Source organism: Eriocheir sinensis, chromosome 39 (assembly GCF_024679095.1).
Source record: "Eriocheir sinensis breed Jianghai 21 chromosome 39, ASM2467909v1, whole genome shotgun sequence".
Lineage (NCBI taxonomy): Eukaryota > Metazoa > Arthropoda > Malacostraca > Decapoda > Varunidae > Eriocheir > Eriocheir sinensis.
Window position 1 is genome coordinate 3,912,004 of NC_066547.1, and position 18,899 is coordinate 3,930,902.

The 18,899-nt window shown below is 46.0% G+C and overlaps 1 protein-coding gene across 12 annotated transcripts in view; it reads left to right on the forward strand.

Annotated features, from left to right (window-relative positions):
- LOC127008885 (filaggrin-2-like) overlaps window positions 1-16,409 on the forward strand; it is a 44,811-nt gene extending 28,402 nt beyond the window's left edge. For 10 of the 12 annotated variants that reach the window (XM_050881330.1, XM_050881331.1, XM_050881332.1 and 7 more), the window contains 6 exons: window positions 453-608; window positions 9,946-10,345; window positions 10,887-10,988; window positions 11,700-13,394; window positions 15,293-15,502; window positions 15,674-16,409. In XM_050881330.1, the coding sequence (XP_050737287.1) occupies window positions 453-608; window positions 9,946-10,345; window positions 10,887-10,988; window positions 11,700-13,394; window positions 15,293-15,502; window positions 15,674-15,893 (2,783 nt within the window). In that variant the 3' untranslated portion in view covers window positions 15,894-16,409. Of the gene's footprint in view, window positions 1-452; window positions 609-9,945; window positions 10,346-10,886; window positions 10,989-11,699; window positions 13,395-13,845; window positions 15,031-15,292; window positions 15,503-15,673 lie in introns of all 12 variants that reach the window. The other 2 variants (XM_050881333.1, XM_050881334.1) reach the window with 1 other exon arrangement.
- The last annotated feature ends 2,490 nt before the right edge of the window (window positions 16,410-18,899 follow it).

The window sequence follows — 18,899 nt, forward strand, 5'->3', positions numbered from 1 at the left end:
CTTCTCTCCCTTCTTTCTCTCGTTGGTCCGCTCCTGCCTCCTCCTCCTCCTCCTCCTACCTCCCAGCGTTCCTCCTTCTCATTCTTCTCCTTCTGCTCCTCCTCCTCCTCCTCCTTCTCCTCCTTCCTCTCGTCTGTCCGCTTCTGCCTCCTCCTCCTTCTCCTTCATCTCCTTCCAATCGCCTAGGACTCCTCCCTCCCCTCCTCCTTCCCCTTCAGACCTGTTCCTGACCACCTCTCCTCTCCTGCTCCCCGGATCAGCATCACCCCCCTCTGCTCCCTGTCAGCATAACTATCTCTTGTGTAATTAGGTTTTACGCGCATCACCTCCTCGCTTTGTGTTGATAATGCGGCGTGAATGCGAAAATTAATGCGTGTCCTGTTTTTATATTTATTTTGCAAGGTTGGTTTGCTTAATATTATTCTTCGTCCCTTCTCCTTCCACCATAACAGGTCGCCACGTCAGCCCTCCCCCGCACCACCTCCCCCACCACCCTCCGGCCCCGTCCTCCACCTCCTCCTCCCGGCGCCCTTCCATCGCCTCCTCCGTGGGCACCATGTCGCTGGGCCGGTCCGTCGGGAGGCACTTCACCAACATGCTCAAGTCCTGTGAGTGTGTGTGTGTGTGTGTGTGTGTGTGTGTGTGTTGTTCTTCTGGCGCCCCGACTTTCACCTCTTGTTTTATGAATGGGCGGCAGTGTGTGTGTGTGTGTGTGTGTGTGTGTGTGTGTGTGTGTGTGTGTGTGTGTGTGTGTGTGTGTGTGTGTGTGAGAGAGAGAGAGAGAGAGAGAGAGAGAGAGAGAGAGAGAGAGAGAGAGAGAGAGAGAGAGAGAGAGAGAGAGAGAGAGAGAGAGAGAGAGAGAGAGAGAGAGACACAGACAACCACCTGTTTCTCCTCAGAGGTGTGTGTGTGTGTGTGTGTGTGTGTGTGTGTGTGTGTGTGGATGCTGCGAACTTTATGGGGAACGTGATCAGAGTCAGGTAGAGAAAGAGGGAGAGGGAGAGGGAGAGGGAGAGGGTGAGAATGAGAACGAGAGCGAGAAAGAGAAAGTGTCTGAGCTAAAAAGTAAAAGTATCTGAATAAAACAAACCAAACCTGGAAACAGAGGACAAAAAAACACCTTAAATCAACTTAACTACCACAAGGCGACAACCAGAGGCGACCAATAACTGAACGTGAGAATAAATCCGAGAATATATTTCCCGCTCACACTGGAAGGAGCTGGATACTACTAACTCGGGATACGAAGGCATTTTTATAGACGCCTACTGATTGCTATTATACACCATTACCATTGACTATCGGCCTTGTCCTTGTCACTTCACGGTTGCAATGCACGAGACTCCGTTGAAGGTCAGGGGCGTGAGGGGTTCAATGCATTGTGTAAACTTAGCTGTCTGGGAGGGTCAAGGGAACTGTTTGGGTTGGCGGAGGAGGAGAAGGATACGGATTGAGTGTGTGTGAATGCATAAGAAGGAGAGTCATGTGTATTGAGAGCGTGTGAATGTATAATAAGGATAGGGATATGTATTTAGAGGGTGGGAATTCATTGGAAGGATAGGGATATGTATTTAGACCGTGGGAATTCATAGGAAGGATAGGGATATGTATTTAGAGCGTGGGAATTCAAAATAAGAATAGCCATGTGTATTAATAGTGTGGGAATGCATACTAAGGATAGGGATTTGTATTAAGAGAGTTTGAATGCATTGAGTGCCTTATAAATGTCTTAGCTTGTTAATTGATGAGAAGAAGGATAGGGATGGATGTCACGTGTATTGAGAGTATATGAATGAATTTGACATACTTGCAATTATCTTTCCTAACTGGTGTCAAGAATGATAGGAATGTGAATGGATAAACGTGAATGCATGGGGCGTGCTTCTAATTGTCTTGCCTTTCCTGATTAATGAGAAGAAGGATAGGGAGGATAGGGATTTTTTTATTTTTTTATTATTTTTACAGCAAAGGAGTCAGTTCAAGCGCATAAAAAAAGGAAACAAATATATAAAAAAAGCCCGCTAGTCACTGCTCCCAAATGTGAGCTCCTAGATGTGTGTTAAGAGAGTATGAATGCATGTGGCGTGATTATGATTGCTTTCCTTTCCTTACTAAACACTAAGAGAGTATGAATGCATGTGGCGTGATTATGATTGCTTTCCTTTCCTTACTAAACACTAAGAGAGTATGAATGCATGTGGCGTGATTATGATTGCTTTTCTTTCCTAACTAAAGGCTGAGTTGTGGTAATCTAAGTATGTCCAGAGAACGTTAATGCACTGTGTTGTGTGGTTATAATTTTTTTTTTGTTGCATGTCTGTTAAAAAAAAAGCTCGCTAAGTTTGAATAATTTAAGCATCATATTTTTTTGTTGCATACCTGTTAAAAAAAAGTTCTCAAAGTTTGAATAATTTAAACACCATAGTCACGGAGGCAGTTCAGATTCAAAGGCAAGTACAAGTGGCGTTTTCTACACCACCGACAATATGTTAAGCTCTCCTTTGCATTAAGTTATTATCAGAAACCAACCGCAGCTTTCAGGCAAATTTCCACGAACTTCACCTTCAGAATTTTAATATGTTGGGTGTATCCACTAACCCGTAACAGTGATTCATATAGGAAGCTCGTGGGGATCGGGGTCTGGTATATTGATTTTGTTCGAACTTAATCCCTTGACTGCGGATTTCCTACAAGAAGACCACCAAGCTACAGGAATGGAACAAAAAGTGGCTGCTACAATTCAATAAAAAAAAATGTTGAGCCATGCACCTAGGGAGGGGATATCCAGCATACCAGTACCACATGGGAAACACTCCACTATCCACCACAGAGACAGAGAAAGACCTGGGAGTATGTGTTACCAGGCTACCAGTGAAGGCGAAATCCGTACCAATCGCAGCAGACGGGTTAAGAGCCAGTTTTAAAGTCCAATACATCACCTTTGTAAGTTCCCCAACGAAACACAGAATACGACGAAAATTCCTTGTAGCTCCAGTGTTTGGCGTTGATACAGAAAGCAGGTGGAAATTTTAGGAACTTACACCGGAAGTCTCTATTACTACCTGGAAATGAGTAGAAATAACGAATCATTGTGGAGAATGTACGTTGATTTGGGGGCTTTTTTTTTTTTTTACATCAAAGGACACGGCTCGCGGGTAACAAAAAAAGTACCAAAAAAAGCCTGCTACTCGCCGCTCCCATAAATGCCTCCTCCAAATGACATAAATTACAATGACTCTGTGCTGGACTGTCGAAGTGGCGGGAATGTTTTAATCAGGGAGATTTTGTAATGAGGGCGTAGAGCTTAACACGGCATAGTACTAAAACAAACTTCAGACTAAATTTTTCTTTTACTTCTACTCTTAGCTTTCTCTCAGTGTCTCCTTTCCTCTATCTTTATCATTGTTCTTCCTCCTCCTCTTCCTCTTCCTTTCTTCTGTTTCTTAGTCTATTTTTTCATTTCCTTTTCTTCGATTTGTTTAAGGTCTCGTAGATTATCCTCTAAACATCCTTCCGTCCTATTCACATCCCTCTACCTATTCTCTCCACAATTCCTCACTACCTTCCTGCCTACTGCCTTCTACCTTCCTACTCTATTCTACCTCTCATATTTTCCTATCTATCCTTGTCTCCCATTCTTCAACTCCCTTCCTTCCCTTCGTTTCATTTTTGCTAACTCTCCTTTCGTTCACATTTCTTTTTAACATCCGCTACACTACCTTCCTTCCTACTTCATTCTACCTTCCTTCTCTATACTACCTACTCATATCTTCCTATCTATCCTTGTCTCCCATTCTTCAACTCCCTTCCTTCCCTTCGTTTCATTTTTGCTAACTCTCCTTTCGTTCACATTTCTTTTTAACATCCGCTACACTACCTTCCTTCCTACTTCATTCTACCTTCCTACTCTATTCTACCTACTCATATCTTCCTATCTATTCTTGTCTCCCATTCTTCAACTCCCTTCCTTCCCTTCGTTTCATTTTTGGTAACTCTCTTCGTTCACATTACTTTTTTAACATCTGCTTCGCACCACCGTTAAGGAGTGAGGACATGAAATCACCAGTAATCCAATTTGCACTTTAGCACTCATTAATATCCCAGTATAGTGATGCCGCGAGGAAGGGTGCGCGGGTTGACTGGCTGACTGACTGACTGGCTCGCTGCTGATTCGGTGTGAAATTTGTCGATAGTCAGCGTGGTGTGAGACAGTTCAGTGTTGCCAGATGGTGCAGAGGAAATTTCAGTAGATTATTTCGAGAAAATTCAGTAGGTAGGTAAAAATTCGACAGACGCACTTTAATATATATGTAGTGGTTCTTGTGCTATATGTTATGTAGATAAAATTAAGTTACAAAGCATTATATCAGTATTTTTTATAACTATTTGGTGAAAATTTGGAAAAGCCATATACAAATTATTCATGAGATTGATATATTATTTCTGAGATTCATCAAAATTTCAGTAAATCTCAAGATTTCGGTAGATCTGGAAACTCAGGTGTGAGCGGCCAACGTTGCCAGATTATCGTACTCAGCCTCTTATGTTTGCCGATTTCCTACCCCAAAACTCTCCTCGACCCCAATAACTGCCTTCATATATAGTTATCGTTAAAACGGCTAATTATTGGTGTTTTTTGGCAATCGCTATGGCTCAGAAACCGGTAAATACGAGGCTCTGAGTACGATAATCTGGCATCGGTGGGTGTGACTGAGGGGCTTATATTGGCTTTTTTAACTAATGGGAAGTGCGGTCATAATTATCAGTTACAGTGGTGCGCTTTTCCATCCCTCTCCGTCTGTCTGTCTGTTTGTCTCTCTCTGTCTGTCTCTCGATACTGCAACAAATGTAATGACACTCAAATACAGAATGCTGGGATAAAGACATTAACAAAGACATTCTGGCAGAGCTTCCTCTAATGTAGGGATGACTTCAGAATGGCTAGAGAAGGAAAGAACTGATGTAGTGTTATTTTTACAAAGGAAATTTTCGAGTTCAGGTTTTTCAGTGACGTTACTAAAATGGTTCGAGTAGTGAGATTGGCGGTGAAGGACAAAGGAAGATAAGAGTTGTGGAATTGGAACGCAGACGGCAAGTATCCAGTACCACATAACGCCCTCAAACCTTCACTTAAGAAGTACCTGCAGGTCAAATTACTGATCATGTAACGGTTTTAAGTAATGTAAGAAATGTAAGAAATGCAATCCCAGACGCCACACTGTTGCTTCTAATCCTCCCTCACCAGCCCCTTCGGCCAGGGCCATGGGCTGGGTAGTCACCCACTGGCCTGGTGAAGGAGTGGCAGCGGGGAGTGCTCTGTGTCTGTGGTCTGTGGTCGTCTGTATCAGGAGTCAGGGGCGTTTGTGTGTGCGTTAATGAGTAACCGACTTCGAGTATCACAAACACCGCTACTGTTCAGAAGAGCGACTCCGAAGTAATCCCAGTGTACTGGGCATGGTTGAGAAATTCCGTCTGCACTAGGAATCTGTAGTCAGGGGTGTTTGTGTGTGCGTTAATGAGTAACCGACTTCGAGTATCACAAACACCGCTACTGTTCAGAAGAGCGACTTCGAAGTAATCCCAGTGTACTGGACATGGTTGAGAAATTCTGTCTGTACTAGGAGTCTGTAGTCAAGGGTGTTTGTGTGTGCGTTAATGAGTAACCGACTTCGAGTATCACAAACACAGCTACTGTTCAGAAGAGCGACTCCGAAGTGATCCCAGTGTACTGAGCATGGTTGAGAAATTCCGTCTGTACTAGGAGTCTGTAGTCAAGGGTGTTTGTGTGTGCGTTAATGAGTAACCGACTTCGAGTATCACAAACACCGTTACTGTTCAGAAGAACGACTCCGAAGTGATCCCAGTGTACTGGGCATGGTTGAGAAATTCCGTCTGTACTAGGAGTCTGTAGTCAGGGGTGTTTGTGTGTGCGTTAATGAGTAACCGACTTCGAGTATCACAAACACCGCTACTGTTCAGAAGAGCGACTCCGAAGTAATCCCAGTGTACTGGGCATGGTTGAGAAATTCTGTCTGTACTAGGAGTCTGTAGTCAAGGGTGTTTGTGTGTGCGTTAATGAGTAACCGACTTCGAGTATCACAAACACCGCTACTGTTCAGAAGAGCGACTCCGAAGTGATCCCAGTGTACTGGGCATGGTTGATAAATTCCGTCTGTACTAGGAGTCTGTAGTTAGGGGTATTTGTGTGTGCGTTAATGAGTAACCGACTTCGAGTATCACAAACACCGCTACTGTTCAGAAGAGCGACTCCGAAGTGATCCCAGTGTACTGGGCATGGTTGAGAAATTCCGTCTGTACTAGGAGTCTGTAGTCAGGGATGTTTGTGTGTGCGTTAATGAGTAACCGACTTCGAGTATCACAAACACCGCTACTGTTCAGAAGAGCGACTCCGAAGTAATCCCAGTGTACTGGGCATGGTTGAGAAATTCCGTCTGTACTAGGAGTCTGTAGTCAGGTGTGTTTGTGTGTGCGTTAATGAGTAACCGACTTCGAGTATCACAAACACCGCTACTGTTCAGAAGAGCGACTCCGAAGTAATCCCAGTGTACTGGGCATGGTTGAGAAATTCCGTCTGTACCAGGAGTCTGTAGTCAGGGGTGTTTGTGTGTGCGTTAATGAGTAACCGACTTCGAGTATCACAAACACCGCTACTATTCAGAAGAGCGACTCCGAAGTGATCCCAGTGTACTGGGCATGGTTGAGAAATTCCGTCTGTACTAGGAGTCTGTAGTCAGGGGTGTTTGTGTGTGCGTTAATGAGTAACCGACTTCGAGTATCACAAACACCGCTACTGTTCAGAAGAGCGACTCTGAAGTGATCCCAGTGTACTGGGCATAGTTGAGAAATTCTGTCTGTACTAGGAGTCTGTAGTCAGGGGTGTTTGTGTGTGCGTTAATGAGTAACCGACTTCGAGTATCACAAACACCGCTACTGTTCAGAAGAGCGACTCCGAAGTGATCCCAGTGTACTGGGCATGGTTGAGAAATTCCGTCTGTACTAGGAGTCTGTAGTCAGTGGTGTTTGTGTGTGCGTTAATGAGTAACCGACTTCGAGTATCACAAACACCGCTACTGTTCAGAAGAGCGACTCCAAAGTGATCCCAGTGTACTGGGCATGGTTGAGAAATTCCGTCTGTACTAGGAGTCTGTAGTCAGGGGTGTTTGTGTGTGCGTTAATGAGTAACCGACTTCGAGTATCACAAACACCGCTACTGTTCAGAAGAGCGACTCCGAAGTGATCCCAGTGTACTGGGCATAGTTGAGAAATTCTGTCTGTACTAGGAGTCTGTAGTCAGGGGTGTTTGTGTGTGCGTTAATGAGTAACCGACTTCGAGTATCACAAACACCGCTACTGTTCAGAAGAGCGACTCCGAAGAGATCCCAGTGTACTGGGCATGGTTGAGAAATTCCGTCTGTACGAGGAGTCTGTAGTCAGGGGTGTTTGTGTGTGCGTTAATGAGTAACCGACTTCGAGTATCACAAACACCGCTACTGTTCAGAAGAGCGACTCCGAAGTGATCCCAGTGTACTGGGCATGGTTGAGAAATACCGTTAAGGTGTCGATTTGTTGAACCGGCGATAGGGGACGCCGTTGATGTCATATTCGGTGAGCCAGCGATGTGGGGGCAATGCTGACGATGTCATATTCGGTGAGCCAGCGATGTCGGGGCAACGCTGACGATGCCATATTCGGTGAGCCAGCGATGTGGGGGCAACGCTGACGATGTCATAGTCGGTGAGCCAGCGATGGGGGGGCAACGCTGACGATGTCATAGTCGGTGAGCCAGCGATGGGGGGGCAACGCTGACGATGTCATATTCGGTGAGCCAGTGATGTGGGGGCAACGCTGACGATGTCATAGTCGGTGAGCCAGCGAGGTGGGGGCAACGCTGACGATGTCATATTCGGTGAGCCAGCGATGGGGGGGCAACGCTGACGATGTCATAGTCGGTGAGCCAGTGATGTGGGGGCAACGCTGACGATGTCATAGTCGGTGAGCCAGCGATGGGGGGGCAACGCTGACGATGTCATAGTCGGTGAGCCAGCGATGTGGGCGAAACTCTGACGATGTCATAGTCGGTGAGCCAGCGATGGGGGGGCAACGCTGACGATGTCATAGTCGGTGAGCCAGCGATGGGGGGGCAACGCTGACGATGTCATAGTTGGTGAGCCAGTGATGGGGGGGCAACGCTGACGATGTCATAGTCGGTGAGCCAGCGATGGGGGGGCAACGCTGACGATGTCATAGTCGGTGAGCCAGCGATGGGGATGCAACGCTGACGATGTCATAGTCGGTGAGCCAGCGATGGGGGGGCAACGCTGACGATGTCATAGTCGGTGAGCCAGCGATGTGGGGGCAACGCTGACGATGTCATAGTCGGTGAGCCAGCGATGTGGGGGCAACGCTGACGATGTCATAGTCGGTGAGCCAGCGATGGGGAATTATGCTGGGGTGAAGGATCCATCATGGTGTCTTACAGAGGGCGTCAGTGTACTGACAGAGTGCCCCATGAGCTTCAAGTACTATAGGCCCTTATGCCTCTGAAGACTCACGGAAGTCACTGGGATCACGCCTTACAAGACCCGTTATCGTGTGTGTGTCTCAGCTGTAGGAGGGAAGCACACGCGAACGCCTCCTCCTCCAGGCCGGACCTGCTCTTGGGGATAACAGCAGACACGGCGCTGGAGGTCTCTGCGAGGCGGTCGGCTCTTGGACTGGTGCTGAGGTGCACCCCCGAGGCGTCGGATGTGACAGTAGAAATATTTACAGCTGAAGACACAGATGGATTAAAAATATTGGTAAAAGCCTCGATCAGAAAGGTTGTGTGAAGTAGGATGGTAATGGCTCCCTGAAGGTGAGGTGGAGTGAAGGCGGCGGCGGTGGTGGTGGTTGTGTGGGGACGGTGGATGGCGGTGGAAAAGGCGGGAAATTGATGCGTGTGTGCGTGTGTGTGTGTGTGTGTGTGTGTGTGTGTGTGTGTGTGTGTGGGAGAGAGAGAGAGAGAGAATATTTAATCTTAACTGAAGTATTCCCTCACAATCAAAAAGTCATTCTCTTGGTATAATAGTGTGTTTTCGTTCACTGATGGGGAACACACACTCTTGATATTATGTAGGCTAAGCATGTATGTGTTAGCAGTTGAACAGTACCAGCGTAGCAATCATTTTGAATTTATAAATGCTGGAACCTTATGTGTCTATTTTGATTTCGAGTTTCGAGTTTCCAGTTTATTACGTGTCTAATCTTTCCTATTTTCCTTACAAGCTGATCTCGCTGATGAGGAGGAAGGTGTGTACTAACTCGGTGTTACAGTAGAGATTAATTATTACTTGAACATTTTAATCTAAGAAACATCACTTTTCTCTCGTTTATTTTTACTGCCCTTCTCCATATTTTTCACACGTTGGGTCAGTCACAAAAGTTTTAGACATCCCCATTCACTTATTTTTCTTATGTTTTCTATATTTGTACCCTTTTATCATATACTCAGAGTGTACAAGCATTATTCAGGTATATATGGCTGTATAATTTAGATCTGTAATGTTGTGTGTGGGGGGATATAATGTTTGTTTGAAATGCCCCCAAAACAGATCATCAAAACAATATTCTCATTCTAATGCATAAAAGAGTTAGGATTCAAACTTTACCTGCTTATTAATCGACGTTTGTTGGGAATGCCTAGGAAATGGATTAATACAGCCATGTTCTCATTCTTATACAAGGAGGCGTTAGGAGTCAAACTTTAGCAACTCAGACTTTAAGGTGTTTGTCCGTTTACTTGTGTTTCTGTAAAATATTGATGGAAAGTTGCAGTATGTCAACAAATTAGCGTGTTATGAATATTTATTGACATTTATTTTCTATGGAGATATATTATGCATGTTACAATTGACGTCAAACCTTCGTTACTCCTCCTTGGTACAGTGACGGGGAGCAACGCCAGCTACGGACATTCCTCGGGCTACGGGCAGTCGAAGCACGGTCACTCCTCGGGCTACGGACAGTCATCGGGCTACGGACAGTCATCAGGTTACGGACAGTCATCGGGTTACGGACAGTCATCAGGTTATGGCCAGTCCTCAGGGTACGGACAATCACACTACGGACAGTCCTCAGGCTACGGACAGTCATCGGGCTACGGACAGTCATCGGGGTACGGACAGACGTCTTATGGACTCTCAAGGAACCAGCCCGGGCGGTCATCGTTCTCGGCGCTGAGTTCCCCGGTGATGCGGCAGCGGTCAACGCGCTCCTCTTTGCGCCGCACGTCCTCGAACGCCCCAATGGCACGCCGCAGGGACCTCGCCTCCGACATGATGGCCAGGTAAAGGCGGGTACACGTTCGATACCCCTAAGAATGAAACTCACTTATCCAATCATAAAGAGTTAGATATGTGCAAATGAAGCGTAGATATACACTTAACATCTGTCTAAATACAATCTTATCTATGCAGTTACAGGAAGTTGATGAATATAAATGCTGATAAGGCGTTGATATGCACTTAACATTGAGCTCATTTATCCAATTACAAGTAGTTGATGAATATAAAGGTTGATACTAGCGAAACTATACACATAACATCCGTAGAGTTTTCGTTTTTCCTGATTATTATATTTTATGTCATTTTATCTCCATGAATAGTTGTTTTGTTATGACTTTTGCACAATTATCAGAGGAAATATCTCGATTATACAGACACCTTATCATGTATTTTCATCTTATCTTATCTTATTTATTTATTTATATTGATTGATTGATAGTTTATTGTTGCAAGTAAACAACAAAGGAGAAGGGAGGAGCATGCCATCCCAACCCCCAGGCAGTACAGAGTGTGATTAACTTCTAACGTGGTTCATTCTTTCAGTGTGTGCATCGGAACGAGTCCCAAGAGAGGCGAGCCCGAGGGGGACGAGGCCGGGGACACCACGCCCAGCTGCTCCATATCGCGCCAGGAAAGCTTCTCAAAGTAAGTCCGACGTTCATTTGTTTGTGTGTTTACTTTGTGGCTGTGAAATATTGCAGTATGTCTAAAATTAAGGTTTCAGTTTAGAGAATTTAGAGTATTATGAATATTTACTGTGATTTCTTTATTGTTTGATGATATATTATGATTGTGATAGTTCCTTGCACTTCATTATGAATATCCTTACATTATATTACTATGCTACTCTATTTTCGTGTTTATAAATATGAATTGAAGCAAATCCGCACGCACTAACTCTAACTTTTTAACTATAGTCTGTTCACTTAAGTCTGACCCAAGCTGACAACATAAACCTAAGCGTGTTCGTAAGCACAGTGCATATTAGCAGAAAGGGCTGCGTGAGATAAACACAAACAGGGGTTAAAAAAAAACTTGGAAGCCATAGCAGTAGCCAATCAGCACTCAGCTTGCAAACACGCTTAGGTTTATGTTGTCAGCTTGGGTCGGACTTAAGTGAACAGATTTTATTTACCAATAACTATACTATAACTATAATTATAACCTGTGCTGAAGAGACTAACAAACTCTTCGATCGAAACTATATATAAAGGTGTACTACTTACTTTCCCTCAATGCACCGGTTCCCTTAGAGTAGTAGACCCTCCCTTAATAGCACTCAAAACTAACCATTCTTCTCTCCTTCCCTCTCCCTCTCTCCTTTTGTGTCTTCTCTTGATGTGCGTGAAAACCCAGTAAAGTGGAGAAGGATAAAGTCAACAACAGGAAGAAGGAAAAGGCAGTGTTGAACGATAGTGGCGAGAGGACTTTGCTGGAACTTCATGTCACGGTGGAGGAGGAGGAGGAGCAAGAAGGAAAAGAGGAAGATGATGATGATGAGGAGGAGAATTGGACTCGTGATAAAACCAGAGTTGTCGAGGAAAATATGAAGAATAAATACAGCTGGAGAATCACTGAGGAAAATGATACATACGCCGAGAGAAAGATCAGCTCTAACAGTGACGACACGGTGACTTCAGTAGACGCCAGTGACTCCGGGGTGGACCTTTTCAACTCCTCAAGCTTCACCATGGATTCCGGGATCAGTGCGAATGCCGCTGACCCAGATAGCGACACCGAAGTCCTGAAGGAGCTCCAGTACAGTGAGGACGAGGACGAGGAGCCAGAAGGATGCCTCGATATCCCGACGGAGGAGAACTTTCTTAAATCGTCTACCTCGGTGAGCGGCGACGATGATGGCGCCGAGACGAGTTACTTCGGAAGGCCTCGATCGGTGCACTTCGAAGATGAGCACTGGGAGGACGGCGAGTACAGAATAAAGAACTCTCAAGACGCCGAATATTCGTCCTGGAGCGGCGCAAGACAGACCTACGGGACGGAAAAACACCCAAGCAATAACCACTTTGAATCATCGCTGACTCACGCAAACAAGACGTACCGGAAATCCGAACTTCAGCCTCTCCCCAAGAATGGCAGTGACCTCGAGTCTCTCCAGAAGTCAGTGGTGCACCAAGCAGCTGGTCGTCCCAATAATGTCAAGAGTGCCAACAGGGAGAGCGTGAGGGAGCTTTTGAGGCGCAAGAGAGAGGAAGTAGAAGACGTGTTGGCGACCGATGGACGGAGAAGGCTGCCGTCCAATGAAAGAACCGCAGGAGGTGAGGATTGGGGCCTAGACAGAGGAAGGACGCCCTCTAACGAAAGAAGCGGCGGCTGTGTGGAAGCAAGATCCGCAGAGAGACGAAGACTGCCCTCCAAGGAAAGACAGGGAAGGAGCACAGAGAGGAGTTACGCGGACAAGAGAGCGGAGTCAAAGGAGATTAACGTTGGTGGCAGGGAAGGAGGACAATCAGAGAGAAGGGGAATGTTGAGGGAAAGAATGTATAGTGTGGAAGGGAGACCTCAGGAAAGAAGAACGATATCCTCAGAACGGACAGGTGGCGTGGAGGGAAGGTCCATAGATAGGCTACGGAAAACCCACTATAGGGAAAGAACGCATAGGGACTCCACTCGAAAACTTGACAGAAAAGGCGATAATCGAAGTGTTGAAAGGAGTGCCGATGGTAAAAGTGGAGATAGTGTTAGAAATACGGAGAAACTGACCAATGGAAGAAAATTCGAGGAGCCAAGAACCCGTAATGGAAATGGACAGAGTAAAATGCCTCACACAGACAACTCAGTGTATCCGGAGAAGCGTTCGCACATGTCACGCTCACGAAGTCCTAAGAGAGAAAACGGGCGTCGTCAAGGGGTGACTGCGCTTCCCGGGCCGGTGGATGAGCGTGAGGCCGGAGTGGTCATATCGAGGAGGGACTATGCCATGTTCAAGTCGCTGGTCGGCTCAGGGGGTGAAAGAGTGACCAAGGAGTTTGTGAAGACTACTAACGGAATGAACAAAAAACTCAGGTCTCCAAAACTCGGCAGTCAGAGAAGGTAATATTATGAACTGATAATTATAGTGTTTTCCATTCCTTTTATTTCGCTACATTTCCAGACATTTATTCATTATACACATTATCCTTTACATCTAGACGTGCTTTTTCCATTCCAAGTGTTTGCATCTTGCTCTAAACCTTTTTTTTTTTATATTCTCAACCATATAAATATTTTTTTTCAAAGGCATGATGAATTTATTTTATACTTATTAACCATTCTTGGGCTGGATGCATGCCGGCTTGGGGCGCTGCGGCCTGACTGAGCACCGCTACATGCCTCCTGCTGGGGCATCAGCACGATGACTCCCAATCACTTTTGCTTTATTCATTCTAACGCTGCTCCTCCGCATGTTTGCCTCTTGCTCACCCCACCCTGCTGGTCTCCTTTCTCCCTCGCCTCGCCGCCGCCAGACGCCCCCCCCCTTGACTGGGTTATCTCCTCCATGCAGACTTGGGGACACTTCTCCCTATGACCCCTTCTCGGCGGCGGAGCTTCAGATGCAGGCGCTGTTCGGGAATTCCCCTTCCCCTTCCATGGCGAAGAAGGGGTTTGGTCTGGGCGCTTCGGGGCCTGGCCTGGGGCTGGGGCATGGGCTTGGAGGGTCTTTGTCCGACTCGGTGAGGCTGGGCGGCACTGGGAGGGACTCGCCGGACTTCGAGCTGAGTATCTGTGATGCGGTCAGGAGTGGATTCGTTTCTAGAGAAAAGTCACCCGAGAGTGATTTCTTGGTAGGCGGAGGACGACCGATGTGCGCGAGCCTCACCAACCTGGACATGTTGTCTGGCAGGATATCCTCCCCGTCCCCCCGGCGGGCCGCGGACGAAAAGTGGCACACATCGAAGAGCAAGGCGAGGAGCAGCCTCTCTGTCGGCTCCATGTCCCCGACCCTCCACAGGACGTCATGGTCGACGCGGGAGAGCCCTGTGAGGGAGGTGGGAGGGTGGCCTCGAGACACGCCCACCAAGGACCACAGTACGAAGGACGGCTACAGATGGTCCTCCCCCACGCGGGACACCGACAGGTGGTCATCCCCAGGGCGGGACAGTGACAGGTGGTCCTCGCCGGGCAGAGATAGTGATAGGTTGTCCTCCCCCACGCGAGACACTGATGACTTGTCGTCCCCCACGCGAGAGAGCGATAGGTCGTCACCATCGCGGTACAAGGAGAATTGGTCGTCTCTCTTGCGTGATACTGAGAAGTGGCCGTCTGCGAGGCTAGGTAGCAACAGATGGTCGTCCCCTTCGCGGGGTGGCAAGGAAAGTAGTGACAGGGCGTCGTCTCCGGCGAGAGACAAAGAAAACCGTCCCGCCGAGACTCAGGATAAGGGCAGCTGGTTGTCTGCTCCGCGTGAGAGTGAGCGATGGTCGTCCTCAGCCCGAGATAGAGACGGTAACAAAGATACGCAGGGCAAGTCATCAGCATTTCGCGAGAGTCTCAGTCCGCTTCCCACGCGCCGCGACACCACCTCGCCGGGCCGTTGGTCGTCCCCCTCACGGGACTCTCCAAGCGCAGCGACCCTCGTGCGCGGGATAATTAACGAGTCGCCTCCCAGGAGCGGGAGTGGTGCCGCGTGGCCCTCCCAGCCTCCCGAAAACTCCACGCCCTCCTCATCGGATGCCAAACACACCAACAGGTGGGTCAAGGTGACAGGTGAGTTCATGCACTTCCTCACCCCAAGGAAAGTTATCAGGAGTATTGCACGCACTCCTGAGATTCAGTTCACAAGCACTACTTTCACATGACATCTTGAAAATGATTTAGTTATTTTGTGTTTCACTTAACTATTCATAAAGATGAGACTCAAATAACACCACTTCAAATACCTGAAACAAAGTAGACTCGAGGTAAATCAAATTTCCACATTCCATATCTTTAGTTACATACGCTGCCCACAGGTGGAGCGACACGACCAACACCTCCACCGAGCTTGGAGGTGAGTCGTCCAACATAAAGTCTGCACGGTCGAGTCTCAGTAGGCTTCTGGGGAACAAGAATTCTCATACCAATGGCAGACTCACAAGCGGTGGTTTGACTCTCGAGAACCTGCACAGTCAGCAGACGTCTAGCATGAGTGGCCTGGAGGGTGGCAGAAAGAACTTTGACAGGTGAGTTATCAGTGGAACAAACTTTTGTCGTGATATCAAGGACTGTGGACGTAGAGCATCACGCTGGGGTGCCGCTGCTCTAGTGTGATGTCCTTGATTCTTGTGGTGGCTCGTGTTTTGCAGCCCCCACACGCCAACACGGCAACCAACTTACAATTTTGTTTGTTCCAGCGGCCAAAACGACTCACAGAACCGGGTGTCGAGCGGGTCGTCCTCAGACTCCTCGCTGCCGCCGGTGTCCTCGCCCTCCGCCACCAAAGAGGAGATCGGCAGCACCTCCCTGTCCATGAAGATGCCCAGGTTCTGCCATGAGTGCGGCCACAAGTACCCGGTGCTGATGGCCAAGTTCTGCTGCCAGTGTGGCTCCCGTCGGCCCAGCGTCGAGTCCTGATGCGGCGGAGCGCCGAGTCCTGCCGCTGATCCGAGGAGCAAGGGCCGGGGGACTGACCAATGGTGTTCGATGTGATTTTGAATACTTGTCTTTTCCGTTATTTGTTAACGTCTAGATTCCGTTTTAATGTTTCCTTCAGATACATAACTCCCGAAAGTTTCCTTAATTCACTTGAAAGTCAAAATACTCCACTTGGAAATATTACTTGGTAGTATTTTAGAAACATATAAAACACTAATTGACGCAGAATGTGCAGAATGTGAGAATCAACGATTGATACCTAAAACTCCCCCTCGTGTTGGGGTCGTCGCAGCTAACCGCTCTGCTCTGCTAACCAACAACCCTCACCAGCCCTCGGAGGCCGGCCCGCGGAGGCACGCCCTTCACTGAACACAAGACGGGCCTCCTAGTCCCCTCTTTATGATAAAAAAAGATCTGAACACGCATTTCTTTCTGTAAACATGTTTTGATTCGCAGTGCAGGAATCAAAAAAAAAAAAAAAAAAAGATAAGCAAATGCTGAAGAAAGAGAGCTAGGAGACCACTCTCGTGTTTATTCACCGTTCTAAGTCAGCTGACCGAAGTCTGTGTTTGGCGTAGGTGCTATTGTGTTTACGGTAACCAGAGAGACTAAAGAAGTAGTGCTAAGGATACAGGTACGGTTAAGGAAGGATTTCACGTCATAGCAATACAGTGAAGAGGAGGTCTATGCATAAATGTGAGTCATGACAATCAGGCGTCGTCTCTGATCGCTTACTAAACAAACACTGCCCACGGAGCAACGATAGGTAGAAAGGTAGTCGACGGTTTGAAGTGTAGAGACAAAGACCCGTATTCTCAGACAGTTCCGGCTCTCTCAACTATTTCCAAAGGCCACTTTTTTTTTTTTTTTACAGCTAAGGAGACAGTTCAAGGACGTAAAGAAAAATATTAAAAAAAAAGCCCGCTGCTCACTGCTCCTGAATAGAGGTCAAAGGAGTGTCCAAAAAGAGAGGTCAATTTCGGGAGGAGAGGTGTCCTGATCCTAGGGAGATTAGTCGGTTTCTCATGAGTCTTTCACGTTCATGGCACAAAAGCCGTGTCAGACTATCCCCAGGCTCATAAGATTGACCATGGAAATACCCACACAACAACCTATAGGAAAGCTTTAGCAAATGTGTGTGTGTGAGCCCAGGGAGGTTTGAGAATATGGGTTAAAGTTTCATGTTATTCATCTTAGGGGGCGAGTGATGAATTACAGGGAGACATAGAGCGTGTAATGACTCTTTAAATGTCTCGCCCCACACGCAGTCTCTTCCCTCCATCATCATTACTCTTATTTTTTTTCACGTTTGTTTTTCATCCTTTTTTTCATCGTGGTGGTAAGTGAAGGAGTCTAGGAACGCTGACGTCATTACTGTGTTCACCGTCATCACCATGGTCATCACCCTCATCACTAAACCGTAAAAAAGAACAAAATAAAGAACAATACACTCATGGCCTAGAGAGGAGAGGAAGAGAACATTTTTTTACTCTTACTCATCGTGAATAATTATGAGTCAGATTTTGAGACGTTTCCTGTCCTATAAGAGTGCTCAACCGTATTCTCTCTCTCTCTCTCTCTCTCTCTCTCTCTCTCTCTCTCTCTCTCTCTCTCTCTCTCTCTCTCTCTCTCTCTCTCTCTCTCTCTCTCTCTCTCTCTCTCTCTCTCTCTCTCTCTCTCTCTCTCTCTCTCTCTCTCTCTCTCTCTCTCTCTCTCTCTCTCTCTCTCTCTCTCTCTCTCTCTCTCTCTCTCTCTCTCTCTCTCTCTCTCTCTCTCTCTCTCTCTCTCTCTCTCTCTCTCTCTCTATCTCTCTCTCTCTCTCTCTCTCTCTCTCTCTCTCTCTCTCTCTCTCTCTCTCTCTCTCTCTCTCTCTCTCTCTCTCTCTCTCTCTCTCTCTCTCTCTCTCTCGGTAAAGAAAGCAGCTCAAGGGCAAAAAATAACTAAGAAAAAAAAGCCCGCTAATCACTGCTCCTATAAAAAAAAAAGTATAGGCCTAGATGAGTGGCCAAACGAGAGGTCAATTTCGGGTGGAGTCCTTCTGTTTACTCCACCATCACCATCATCATCATCACCATCACCATCATCATCATCACCCTCAAAGAAAGAGTACGGTTAGGGTTTTGTAATATATTTTTGCAAGGAGTTTTTAGCTAATAATAGGCGTTTCAGGGCCCCCGCGCAGCAGCTGATGAAGGAATACTTAAATGCTAATGGGATCCTGGGATAGGCGTCCGTCTCTTACCATTAGCTTTGTTATTGTGTACTGCTACCTACCCCCCCCCTCCCCTTACCACCCCGACAAGTGGGCTACATATATACGTAACATACATGCATACGTACATAGATTCATATATACATACATACATTTCGTAACTTCATGCATACAGGTTTTTTTCTCATTCAGTCACTCGGTTTTATTTTCATAGTACTTTTTTTTTTAGTTCTCGTTACTTTATTACTTTTTTATTATTATTATTATTATTATTATTATTATTATTATTATTATTATTATTATTATTATTATTATTATTATTATTATTATTATTATTATTATTATTATTATTATTATTATTCGTTATGCTTCAAGTTCTAAATTGCAGACATGCATATTTAAATTCATTCATGCAGTTTATTTTTCCTTATTCATTCCAGCTCCGTATTTTTTTCATGTTACCTTTTTGACATTTTCTATATTATTATTTTTATCATTATTATTATTATTTTTACTATTATTATCATCTTTATTATTTTTGTTATGTTCTGAGTTTCAAAAAAAGAGGTTAGTGACATACTACTGACATATACTATTATTATTATTATCTTTATTGTATTATTATTCTCATTATTATCTTTCTTATTATCATTATTATTATTTTTACTATTATTATTATCATTATTGTTATACTTCGAGTTCCAAAAAAAAGAGGTTCGTGACATACTATTGACACATACTATTATTATTATTTTTATTGCTATTATTATTCT